A 12,928-nucleotide genomic window follows, 5' to 3' on the forward strand; every position below is an offset into this window, starting at 1 on the left:
GAGCAGCTGGTAGTTTCGAACCGCTGACCTTAAGGTTCGCAGCCCGATTCGTAACCACTACGCTACCAGAGTATATATATATAAATTAAGCTAACACTTAATTTAAAATCTGACTCTTGAACTATGCACCTAAAGTTACTACGTTTGTTCAACTAAAAGGTAAAATGAAATCATAGGGAAATTTCTCAAAATGCAAAACTTATCAATAAAAGCATACTACCAAACCTCAATACAACAGACTTTTCGAGTCTTTAGAATGTACTCTCAAAGAGAAGGAAATGAAATGAATGACTCACAGTCCAGGCCTCTTTTTTTTTTTTTTAAACTGTACCACAATTCTTTCTCTCCCTTTCCCCCGCTCTATTAAAATAGAGCATGCTAACAGAAAGACCATCTAACTGTGAAACTGATCTGGGTTCTAATCCTACTCTGCCATTAAGGTGTTGTGGCACCTTGGCTAAGTCACTTCCCTGTCTCCAGGCTTCAGCTTTTCTCATTATATTCTATGAAAGACTTTCTCCCGCATCTCCTTTCTAGTAGTAACATGCTATGATCTTTTCCTATCCAATTAAACAAAAATACGCTGTCACTGGAAAAGAAATTAGAGATTTCCAGCCAGAAGAACTAAAAAGTCTGGGTTGCTGTTTTTAAAAAGATCCATAAATTCAATTTAGCAGATTGGCACTAAAGCATTTTACTCCAGAATATCTTTAGGGAGGGTCCCACCACCCCTACTCTAGTGTGGGGCAGCTGTAATGTACTAGGAAAAATACTGGTCCAGGGATCCCAACTCTATCACTTGTAAACTGTGTCTCCCAGGACAATTCATTTAGCCTTTCTGAGTATAACGTTCCTCACATGCATAAGCGAAGATAAAAGTAAGGAAATTTGACCTTTAAAGAGCAAAGAAAATAAATGTTTATAAAGTTATAAAAGTGGCTTATATTGTAAAGCTGGGGAAGTGGAGATGATCTGTTACTAAGGAAAACTAGGCTGTGTTGGAATTGAAAGTCTTTCTAAAAACCAAAACACAAAAATGACCCAAAAAAGGGTTGATTTTTAACTTATTAAATTTGCTTTTAAAACTCAGAATACCAAAAAGAAGACAACACTAGGGCAGGAAAGCAAGAAAACAAACAATTTTAAGAAAATGGATTGGGGATTTGGATTTGGCTAATTAATAAAACATGAAACAACTCTCAACTGCCTATTCAGCGTAGTGAAATTTGGTAGAATCATCTGAAAACACAATAGCAAGGAACATTTCTTAAAATGCCCAATTCAGTTTATTAATCTCTTAAGAGTTTGTATGAGGTGACATTCCACTTCACACCAAAGGTTAGGAGGTATTTCTGATGACCAAATATTTAGTGAGACAGTCTGCTTCCCCAAATCAAGACTTCTCACTGCATTTCCACGTAGTTCTTAGTTGCCCAGTCAAGTCTCCTTACTGAGCTTTATACAAATAACACAACCTGTGGAAATGGACAGAGGAAACTGTAAATGATGCCAACCTTTTTTCTTTCCACCCAGCACAGCTAGTTCTTTTCTTATGAGTCAAATTCTCTTCCAATTCCCCTCCCTGATACAACATGGAGCCTTGAAATCCACAAACTGACACTAATTTTTATGCATGGAGCTCAACGTGCTCAGTATTAGGGAAGGTTAGAGTTTAAAATCAGGAAACTGGTTCCCAACATACTTTTTTAATTTTTTACTTTCACCCAGTATCAAAGGATCAAAGTACTTGAGGAGCTGTATTATCCCATTGGGGATGAAGTGACTCTATCAATTCTATTAAAATGACTCATTCGATTTAGCTAAGCTAAATAGCTCCAAGTTCTGGATACTTCCTCCCAAAGTAAGCATTGGGTGAAGTGAACAAATTTGCTAATTCCAAGAAAGGACAGAGAAGGGTATGAACATTTGAGTACTCTCTCAGTGCCAGATACTGGACTAGGCAGTTCACACAGCTCCAGATGTAACTGTCATTCAAAATGAAATTGATTTCACTCAGTGAAATGGAGCAATATTTATACTGCTCTTCTAAACTGTTATATCCTCCTCCCCTTCACTCCACATACATACACACAAAATTAGTGCAATAATTTAATAGTGAATTGACAATTTATTCATTTGAGAGTTCCAGACACCAAAATTTAATGCGAAAGAGCTACACAAAAATCCAAAAGTATTGTCTATCCTCGGCAGAGTTGAAGCCCTATGGGGCAGTTTACTCTGTCTCCCATACAGATTTACAGCCTGGAAAACCCTATACAAAGTTACTGTAAGTTGGAACTGACTCCAAGGCACATCACCATCACCACCACCACCATAGGGTCAGAGTAAAGCACAAAGTCGATGGTTCAAACTCACCAGTCACTCCTTAGAAACCTTATACAGGGTTGCTATGAGTCGACGGCACTTAACAGCAACACAGGGTCAGTATGAGTTGGAATGGACTCCATAGCAGTGGGGTGGGTTTATCATGCAGCAATGAACTTGTCTGATGTTGGACTTGAAGGAGAGTCAGTTCCATCTCAAGACTGGCCAAAGTGATCTCACCAAAAAACAAAACAAATCTACTGTGGTTGAGTTTATTCCGACTCATACAGACCCTGTAGGGCAAACGAGAACTGTCCCATAGGGTTCTCAAGGCTATAATCTTTATGGAAGCAGACTGCCTCACCTTTCTCCACAAAGAAGTATCAAAACCACCCCAAACCCCACAATAATGATATGAAGGTTGGTGGCAACACAAACACATCTGTAATCTACCAATGCACATGTCTTGATGGCTTTGCTGTGAAAACTTTTCTTGGTTTTTATTATGCACCACACACATTAAGCTTTAGAACCAGAGTATGGGTAAAGATTAGCATCAAACACCATCTTTTCTTTCCCAAGGAAGCATGACAATTGAAGGCAGTTGAACTGGAACCATTATTGGTGACTGACACCAACATACACATTTTACCCAGCACGAAAATAAGAGTTCACTCTCCCTAGCTCCAGCTGAGCCAATACAAAAAAGAAAAGTTCCGCGAAATCGCTTTCAACATCATCCCAACTTTGAAAAGTGAAAGAATGGGTCAAGTGGAAATTGTGATCAAGCGAAACATTCCAACTACTGCACTTCCTACTCAAAATCTCCTCTATTAATCACCACTAAAACATCTTGCAGAATTCGATAAAGAGCACAAAGCTGTGGCTCTCCTTCCAACCACCAGATTACTCAGCACTTGTTTGTCTGTCTGTAGCCGCTTGTGTACACGTACGTCCGGCTACCCATTTAGACCGCATTCTCCCTGACGCCAAAGACTCAGTCTTCCACGAGCTGTAGCCTCCAGGTAAGGAGCAATTTTACTAACACCGCTAATCGATAGCAAGTCAACTAGAGGACTTTACTAGCTACATACCCAACCTTGCCTTCGCTTCTTTGCTTCCTGTGCAAGGAAACGAGACGGCAAACACACACAAGTTACAGCACTAAAAGGAAGGAAAAACCCCCAAAAGTGAAGTGCATTTACCCCTACTCTTACCCCTTTCATCTATGGTCCCCGAGGCCAAAATGGATGTTTGAAAGGGAATCCCTGGACCCCACGAATACGAATCGCAGGCTCTCATGCACGCAAGCTGTCCCACCTCGCAGAAAACAGGAGAAGTTGAAAAATGGGGCTACGCGAGAGTCCCCGGTGTCTTTTACCGCGAAGGGGGGAGACGTGGTTCCCCGAGAGGGGCGACTCCCCTCCCCTGCCTCACCCTCCCTAAGGAACCCCAGGTTTGGGGGTTGAAGTGCCCGAATGTGACTGTGGGGAGCTGCGGGACCTGAAAGAAGTGCGAGGCACTGGAAAAGCCAGGGAACCGGGATGCTCGGCGTCGGGGCTATAACTCCAGTTACTTACCCTCCGGGGTAACTGCCTCCTAGGTGCACATCTTCAGGGGCATCAAAGAATTCCTCGGTGTCGCTCTCCGACGCCATTTATAGGACACACCCGCGGGTGAGGGGGCCGGCGCCGCCTGGAAGGAGGGTGACTCTGGTCTCCTCCTTGTCCTCCTCCACCCGGGCGAAACCGGGGGAGGTGGGTCTCGGGCAAAGATGAGCAGGGAGCAGAAGATCTAAAGTGAAGAGTCGGGGAGCGACTAGGGGGCCGCCCTCAGCTGCCGGGCTGAGGTAATGACCGACAGAACGTCCGCCAGATGTGGTGGGTCCGGAGGCTGCTGCTGCCGCCGCCGCCGCCACCGCTTCTGGCGATAGGTGTATAAGGAGAGCTCAAGAAGAGGCGGTGGCTCTTCTCTGTGGGGGAGGGCGGGAGCGCCGGCGACAGCAGCTCCAATTTCTCCCGCAGCAGCAATTACAGCAGCTGAGAGAGCTGGTAGCCCGCAAAATAGCGACGCGCACCTATCATCGCGAGATTTCGGAGGGGGCCGGTAAAGCGTGGGCGTGGCGAAGAAAAGGCGGGGCAGTTCCAGAGAGGCAGCGCTCAGATTACTTTTGCCCCAGAAGCCTATCAGAACGGCGCAAGCGCACTGAAGGAGTTAGGAGCCGGAAGTAGCCGAAAAGGGAAGCGGTGAGCCTCTATAAGGGAGGAGTCTAGAACCTGCGCAGGAACAACGTAGTGCCTAGGTTCTGAGGTCCTGCGCTCAATGTTAGTAGGGTCCTGCTGAGTGCTTTATCCATTTAAGCAAGAATTCCAAAGGGATGATTTTCAGTCTGTCATGTTTAAAATTTTTAAAATTATATATGAGGAAATGTTGCGGAGGCCCTTTTCACCAGCATTTATATGGTCTTAATTTATCAGACCCTGGGGCATAGGCAAGTTCATCACCTCTTGTGTTGCATAAATAGCCTGCACTGTTTACAACAAGATCTCTAATTGAGATTCTTAGATACAGTCCTGTTGGCCAGAGGGTGGAGTCCATGAGATATGGGAGGAGTGTGCTAGTTCCACTGAGGAAAGATGGATTTATTACTGGAGCTGAACCAATATAAGGCCCTTGGTTACTTTTTCCCTTCCAAATAATCTGTCGCTGCCCCCACTTAATGTGAAAGAAATTCTTACATACGACACAAGATGTGGGTCAGTCAAATGGTGAATACAAAGGGACTTCACAAAGTTCACGGACTTAAAAGATCTTAGAATTTTTCCGTGAACATTTTGAAGCCACCTCATATGTACTGAGCAAATAACAATTGCAAGGCTAATCACATAGTAACTTAATTCTAATCCTCCACTGTCCCAATGTTCAGTGATGAAAACAGAAAGACAAGATATGCTTTCTTAAGCAAGAGGTCATTAACTTTCCTCTTGATGTGGAGCTGTAGGATCAGCACTGGACTGGGAACCACAAGATCGGCATTTCAAACCTACCAGATGCTCCTCAGAAACCCTATACAGGGTCACTAGGAGTCGAACTGACTTGTACTCAACAACAACATGATCGTGAAGCTCAATGATTTCTCGCACTGACATCACTGCAGGCAGACTCTCTGAGTCCTTTGCACGGCCTCAATTGTCGCTCAAGATGACAGCAGAAAGGACTGAAGTGGGGCCAGGCATATGGCTTCAGAGAAGATAGGATGGGGTTTGGACAACTCTTTCTAAAGTAACCGGGGCAAACGCTGGTGTCATTTGAACTTATGTAAAATTGAAATTCCATATACTGTACGAGGGGACTTCAAAAAGTTCTTGGAAAAATTCCATTAGCTTGTAATTCCAATTTTTTGAAGTCCCCTCATATTTTGTTATACCCCAGGGGGTTCAGGGAAAATGCTCCATAATCAAATATAATAATATTTTTGCAGCAAAACATACAATTATTCAGACTAAATGGGGGGGAAATATTGTTGTTGTTAAGTGCCCTTGAGTCGGTTCCAACCCATAGCAACCCTGTGTAGGGTTTCTGAGGAGTAGCTGGTGAGCTTAAACTGCCAACCTTGCAGTTCAAATGGCTTTGCAGTCTGGAGCATTAGCCCAGAGCGCCACAGCAGGACTCCAAGTTGTTGTTAAGTGCTGTTGAGTCAGTTCTGACTCTAGCGACCCAGTATAGGGTTTCCTAGGAGCAGCTGGTGATTTTAAACCGTGGACTTGGCAGTGCAGCGCATTAACACACAGTGCCACACCAGGACTCCATAAATACCAGTAAATAGCCTCATTTCAGTTCAGGTCTCATGAAGAATTTCACTGCCCATGAGTTACTGTAAGAAAAGAAACAAACAAACAACAACAAAAAGAACCTTTTGGTTTTCAGAGGTTTTTGAATTTCAGAATTATAGGCAAGGATTTGTGAGTTAACTGGAGTCCTCGTGGTATGGCCTTGTGGGATAAAGCACCGGATTGCAAGGTTAATTTGAACCACAAGGTTGAAGCTCACCTGTTGCTCCTTGGAAGCCTTATACAGGGTTGCTATGAGTCAGAACCAACTCCAGGGCACTTAACAACAACAACAGTGAGTTTACTGGTGAGGCACTGTAGGACACACACTCGACCGCAAGATTGTTCACCAGTGGCTTCTTGGAAACCTTATATAGGGTCGCTATGAGTCCGAACCGACTCGATGGCAATTGGCAACAATAACAAAGTGAGTTTACTAGTAGCCCTGGTGGTGCAGTGGTTAGGATCTTGGCTGCTAACCAAAAGGTCAGTGGTTCAAACCTACCAGCTACTCTGGGAGAAAGATGTGGCAGCCGACTTCAGTAAAGATTGTTATTATTGTTAGATGTTGGTGAATTCACTCCAACTCATAGTGACCTTATGTACAACAGCATGAAATACTACATGGTCCTGCAACATCCTCACAGTCATTACTGTGTCTGAGGTCATTTTTACAGGCACTGATTGAGGGGATTCCTCTTTTTTGTCACTCTTCATGGATTGATCCTGTTTGATCACATGTCCAAAGTGTGTGAGACCAAGCCGTGCTAGTCTTACTTCTAAGGAGTATTTGGCTGTACTTTTTCTAAACAGATTTGTTTGTTCTTCCGGAGGTGCATAGTGTATTCAATATTCTTTGCCAACACTATAATTCAAAGGTATCAATTCTTCTCCCTTCTTCCTTATTCATCATTCAGATTTCACATGCATATGAGGTGATTGAGAACGCCATGGCTTGAGTCTGATGCACCTTAGAATAAGGTGTTTCAATTTGTATGTATCAACAAATAAATGAAATGCTGGATGTGCTCACTCATCTATGTCAAGGACTTTAGAGGACAGCTACCTAGACTATTCCAACAGAATGCTGATTATCACACAACATCATTAATATCACATGCAAATAAAATTTTGCTGAAGATCATTCAAAAACAGTTACAGCTATTATATCAGCAGTGAGCTGCCAGAAATTTAAGCTGGATTTATGCGAGGATTCAAAAGAAGAATGAGGGGTATCATTGCTGACTTCAGATGGATCTTGGTTGAAAGCAGAGAATACCAGAAAGATATTTACCTGTGTTTTATTGACTATGCAAAGTCATTTGACTGGGTGGATCATAACTAATTATGAATAACATTGTGAAGAATGGAAATTACAAAAGACTACAATGTGCTCATGAGGAACCTGCACATAAACCAAGAGGCAGTCATTTGACTAGAACAAGGGGATGCTGAATTTTTTAAAATCAGGAAAGGTGTATGCCAGAGTTGTATCCTTTCACCATAATTATTCAATCTGTATGCTGAGAAAATAATCCAAGAAGCTGGATTATATGAAGAATCATGTAGCATCAAGATTGGAGGAAGGCTTATTAAGAACCTGTGATACACAGATGATATAACCTTGCTTGCTAAAAGCAAAGAGGACTTGAAGCACTTACTGATGAAGTTCAAAGAATACAGCCCTCAGTATGGGTTTCAACTCAATGTACACAACCAACAAAAATACTCACAACTGGACCAATACAAAAACAACATGAAAAATGAAGAAAAGATTATCAAGGATTTCATTTTGGACCCAGTTAAAATTTGGGATCCTATTTTGCAATACACATGGAAGCAGCAATTAGAAAAATCAAAGGACATATTGCACTGGGTCAATGTACTGTAAAGGATCTCTCTGTAAAGTGTTAAAGAACAATAATATCCCTTTAAGGACCAAGATGTGATTAACCAAGGACAATGCTATTTTCAGTCACCTCATATGCATGGAGAAGCTTGGTAATAAATAAGGAAGACTTGATGCTTTTGAATTATGATGGTATTGAAGAATATTGACTATACCATGGACTGCCTGAAGAATGAACAAATCTGTCTTAGAAGAAGTACAGTCAGAAATCTCCCTAGACATGATGAAGGTAATACTTCATCTTATGTACTTTGGATATCAGGAGGAACTAGTCTGTGGAGAAGGATATCATGCTTGATAAAATAGAAAGTGAAAAAGAGGAAGATCCTCAACAGAGATTGATTGACACAATGGCAGCAACAGTGAACTCAAACATAGCAACAATTGTAAGGATGGTGCAGGACCTGGCAGTGTTCTGTTCTGTTATACATAGGGTCACTATGAGTTACAAGTGACTGAATGCTATCGAACAACAACAACTTGTGTTGTTGTTGACGAGATGAGTAGTTGGGACAGCGACTGTATGTCCTGCAAAACCTGAAGTCTTTACTATCAGGCCTTTTATAGAAAAATTGTGCTAGCCCTTGGTTAATGAGATTCGATTTTCTAGGGTATTCCAGAATTGAAAGCACCATTAAATTAAATGGTTACTTGATTTGGGTTCACAATTGAATTATGTTAAACTGCAAAAATAATGTTTATAGAGAAAAACAAGGATAAAATCTTTTTCCACCTAGCTCATTCCCAATGATGATAAAAACATTTGCAAACCTTACTATTAGAGAAACGGGAGAGCTGTGGCTCTGTATGATAAGCTCCGGACTATGAACCACAAGGTCAGCTGTTCAAGCCCACCAGCTGCTCCACAGGAGAAAGTTGAGGCCTTCTGCTCCCACAAAGATTAACAGCCTCATAACCCATATAAAGTTGAGTCAGAACTGACTCAATTGACACTTAACAATAACAACAACAAACTGTTATAGGACAGGCCTAAGGCTAAAGTGGCTGTAAGGGAGATTTTTTTGCTGGGATAATTTCTTTTAACACAGTGTCAACTCTCCTTAAGTGTTCCAAAGGCTAGAGAAATCATAGCCATTATATGGAAAACACTTGTCTATGGGATCCTCCCTCTCTCCCCTTGGCAAGAATAATACTCCTGGTAGGATCTTTGTTGCCAACTTGCTCTAGCCCCAAAGATAATCACTCCGAATCTCAATAGTAATACTGTAATGCATATAATCTCTTTGATTGCAAACAAGGACTAAAGTGGTAACTCAGGGAAACTTTTTTTTTTTTTTTAGGTACACAATTAGGTGATTTGAGATACAATATTGACATGAACAGGTCAAAATTTTACCTTCGGTGGGAATTTTAATGGAATGGAGATACTAAAGTCCATGAAAATATTCTGAAATTGGCCAAAATTTGTCAGGGTCAAGGTAAGACTCTTGATAATCATCAACACTCAATTATATGTTTAACAGGTCAATTGTGTTACAGATTATAGTAGTAAATATTATTGAAAATAGTTTCTAGTTGTTTTTCGATCCTTTATATCTTCACGAGGGTCCACCTCGTTAATGACGGTTTACTTATGTTAATATTAAAATAAATTCTCAATTCCTGAGCACACAAGAATGGAAGGTAGAAAAAGACAGTGTAGACACGTGTTAAGAAACACAGAAAAGCCAACCTGGGATTTAAAATATGTCACAATTGTGGAATGTAGCTATGCACTACTGCTCAGGACTCTGGTAGAAGTGAACTGGAATTGTATTTGAAAAGGACATTTACTGGCTTGTCTGATCAAATACAGTCAACTCTGCTACAGCACTTGTTACACTGATTGATAATAGTAGAGAACAATTTAAGCATAATATAAATTTTGTGTTTGCTTAAGTATGGTTTTGTCAGTAAGAAACACTAGATAAAATCGAAAATTTCAGCCAACAGAACCAAAGCATATTAGAATACAAAAAACCTCTTATACACACGTACCTCAGTTCACTTTGTGTGATAGACCCATCCACATCTCCTTACAAACTTTGGTCCAATTTCAGATAACTCTCCTTCTACTAATCCAAAACCCGTTGTCACTAACACCAAACCCATTGCTTAAGAGTCGTTTCTGACTTATAGCCACCCTATAGGACAGCTCTGGTGTGTGCCGTGGGTTAATGCGCCAGACTGCAAAGTCATTTGGACTGCAAGGTCAGTGGTTCAAGCTCACTAGCTGCTCCTCGGAAACCCTATACAGAGTCGCTATGGGTCAGAACCGAATCGACGACACTTAACAGCAACAGCATAGGACAGGGTAGAGCTGCCCCATAGGACTTCCAAGAATATAATCATTAAGGAAGCAGATTACCACATCTTTCTCTCATGGAGTGACTGGTAAATTTAAACTGCTGACCTTTTAGTTAGCAACAGAGTGCTTAATCAGTGTGCCACCAAGGCTTGAAAACCCAAACCCATTGCCCTGGAGTTGATTCCAGCTCATACCTTTATGGCTGAGTTATCCATTAATCTGTGAATGAGCATTTAGTATATTGGGAATAGTGCTATAATGAACATGGGTGTGCAGGCTTGTGTTTATATTCATGCTTTCAATCCTTTTACTATCCGCCTAGGATTGGGATTGCTAGGCCATATGAACTGATCAGCTTTTTAAATATTCTTCCCCAACCCTATTTTCCACACAAGCCCTGTGTTTTTTATTGTATAATTTTGCTTAGTGCATTTATTTTTAGTAATGCATATGTTATGTTGTGAGGAACCCTAGGCTGCTAACCAAAAGATCAGTAGTTCGAACTACCAGCTGTTCTGCAGGAGAAAGATAAGGCTTTCTTCTCCTGTAAAGATTTACAGCATCGGAAACCCTATACAGTGTCGCTATGAGTCGGAACTGACTCCACGGCACACAACGAACCATCCAAGTTATGTTGTACCAGAATTTAGTGTAGTCCAGATGAAGTAGCTTCAGGGTTCAAGTGATAGCAATACTCCCTTGTCCATTTCTCATCTTTGCTTATTTCTGTTTCTTTTTGTTCTTTGCCTTCAATTTTCCTACTCAGACAATGTCCTTCTTGTTGGCAGGGAAGATGCTGCAAACAATTTCAGAAAATAATGTCCTGATAGCTCCCCACCCCAAAGAAAGAGACTCTCTTTCCCAATGTAGATATATTAAATTTTGGGATATGTTGATTGGTTTTATGAAATTCCAGTAGTTAAGAGCAAAGAAAACTCACATTTGTCAGGCCTGGGCCAGTTAATTTCCTACCACCCATGAAATAGGGTGAGACTACCATGATTAACTGTCTCACTAGGAGCATATGGGATATGTGATGAGTGGTTTTTCCAAGAAAGGGACCTCCAAAGTTATTAAGAAGTGAGTCTCTATATTCAGTGATACGACAAAATTTCATGTGTCAAATGAAAATAGATTTTACAGGATATTATGTGTGATAAAATTCCATTTATACAAAATTTTATGATTTATGTATCTGTATGGAGTCCTAATGCAGTAGTGCGTTACACATTGGGCTCTAATCACAAGGTCACCCGTTCAAATCCACCAGCCACTCCATGAGATAAAGCTGAGACTATCTGCTCCTGTAAAGATTTACAGCCTCAGAAACCATATACAGGGGTGCTGTGAGTCAAGAGTCCTGGTATGACACCATAGGATAAGCACTGGACTAATAACAGAAAGATCAGTAGTTCAAACCCACCAGCCACTCCTTAAAAACTCCATAAATGTCCCTACGAGTCAGAACCAATTTGATGGCACTTACAACAGCAACAATGAGTAGGAATGGACTCAATGGCCCACCAGCAGCAGCAGCACCACCACCATAATCCCATTCTGTAAAATTATAGGATCTATATAGAGTCCTTGTGGCATATGCATTGGACTACTAACTACAAGGTCAGCACTTCAAACTCACCAGCTGCTCCAAGGGAGAAAGTTGAAACTGTGTGCTTTCATGAAGATTTACCACCTTAGGAACCCTGGGAAGCAGTTCTACTCTGCCCTATAGGGTCGCTAGGAACTGGAGTAGACTCAACAGCAGTGGGTTTGTTGTTTATTTAGGCGGCAGGTGTATCTATATTTGTATGTAAGCACAGAGCATTCCCAAAGAATGTTCCTGAAGATTTGATGGTGGTAATTGTCTTTGGTTGCTAAATAAAATACTAACAAGAGATGTGTGCCTTATTTGTACATTATGTAATGATTGAATTTTCTACGGTGAATATGTGTTCTCTTATAACCAAGTGGAAATATAAAAAAAAATTGATAGCCAGTCATATGTAATATAGATATATATACAAAATTAAGACCTAGGATTTATTTCTAATGCAGTACATGACTGTGAGTCAAGGGCCTATTACAAGTATTTAGTTTCTGAACCAGTTTAGTAAGTGCCACAGGAAGGTGAACTTGGGGAAAATACTTAAAACACATCTTGAAATGTAGTCAATCTAGTGGTAAAAAGTCACATTTTCTACATTATAAGTCATATTTTCTGTACTACAGATCTCATGCATACAGAGAATAGTAATGGATATTTTAAAGCAACTTTGAAATGAACTGATGTGGACCTTTTAGAAGCAAAGGATAATATTAGAATTGTACTCTAAATAACATGGACCAACCATAATTTTGTTTTTCAAAGTAATTAGTAGAATATATGTCCTAATATAAAGAGAGATGACTAGGGAGGGGGGCAATATACAGGAAGGGAGAGGAAAGTGGAGAAACGGGGCAGATGGGAGAACAATTGGGCATGTTCGAAAGGGCTAAATGGGACAGAGATAAAGGACGATATATGCACAGCCTTGGAACGGGCAGGGCTCTGAGATA

At 41.1% G+C, this 12,928-nt stretch overlaps 1 protein-coding gene across 3 annotated transcripts in view; it reads right to left on the bottom strand.

Moving 5' to 3' along the window:
• WDR44 (WD repeat domain 44) overlaps positions 1-4,362 on the bottom strand; it is a 122,776-nt gene extending 118,414 nt beyond the window's left edge. For 2 of the 3 annotated variants that reach the window (XM_006872110.1, XM_006872111.1), the window contains exon 1: positions 3,906-3,982. In XM_006872110.1, the coding sequence (XP_006872172.1) occupies positions 3,906-3,982 (77 nt within the window). Of the gene's footprint in view, positions 1-3,905 lie in introns of all 3 variants that reach the window. The other variant, XM_006872112.1, reaches the window with a different exon arrangement.
• Between the last annotated feature and the right edge of the window lie 8,566 nt (positions 4,363-12,928).

This window comes from Chrysochloris asiatica, unplaced genomic scaffold, assembly GCF_000296735.1.
Source record: "Chrysochloris asiatica unplaced genomic scaffold, ChrAsi1.0 scaffold00183, whole genome shotgun sequence".
NCBI lineage: Eukaryota > Metazoa > Chordata > Mammalia > Afrosoricida > Chrysochloridae > Chrysochloris > Chrysochloris asiatica.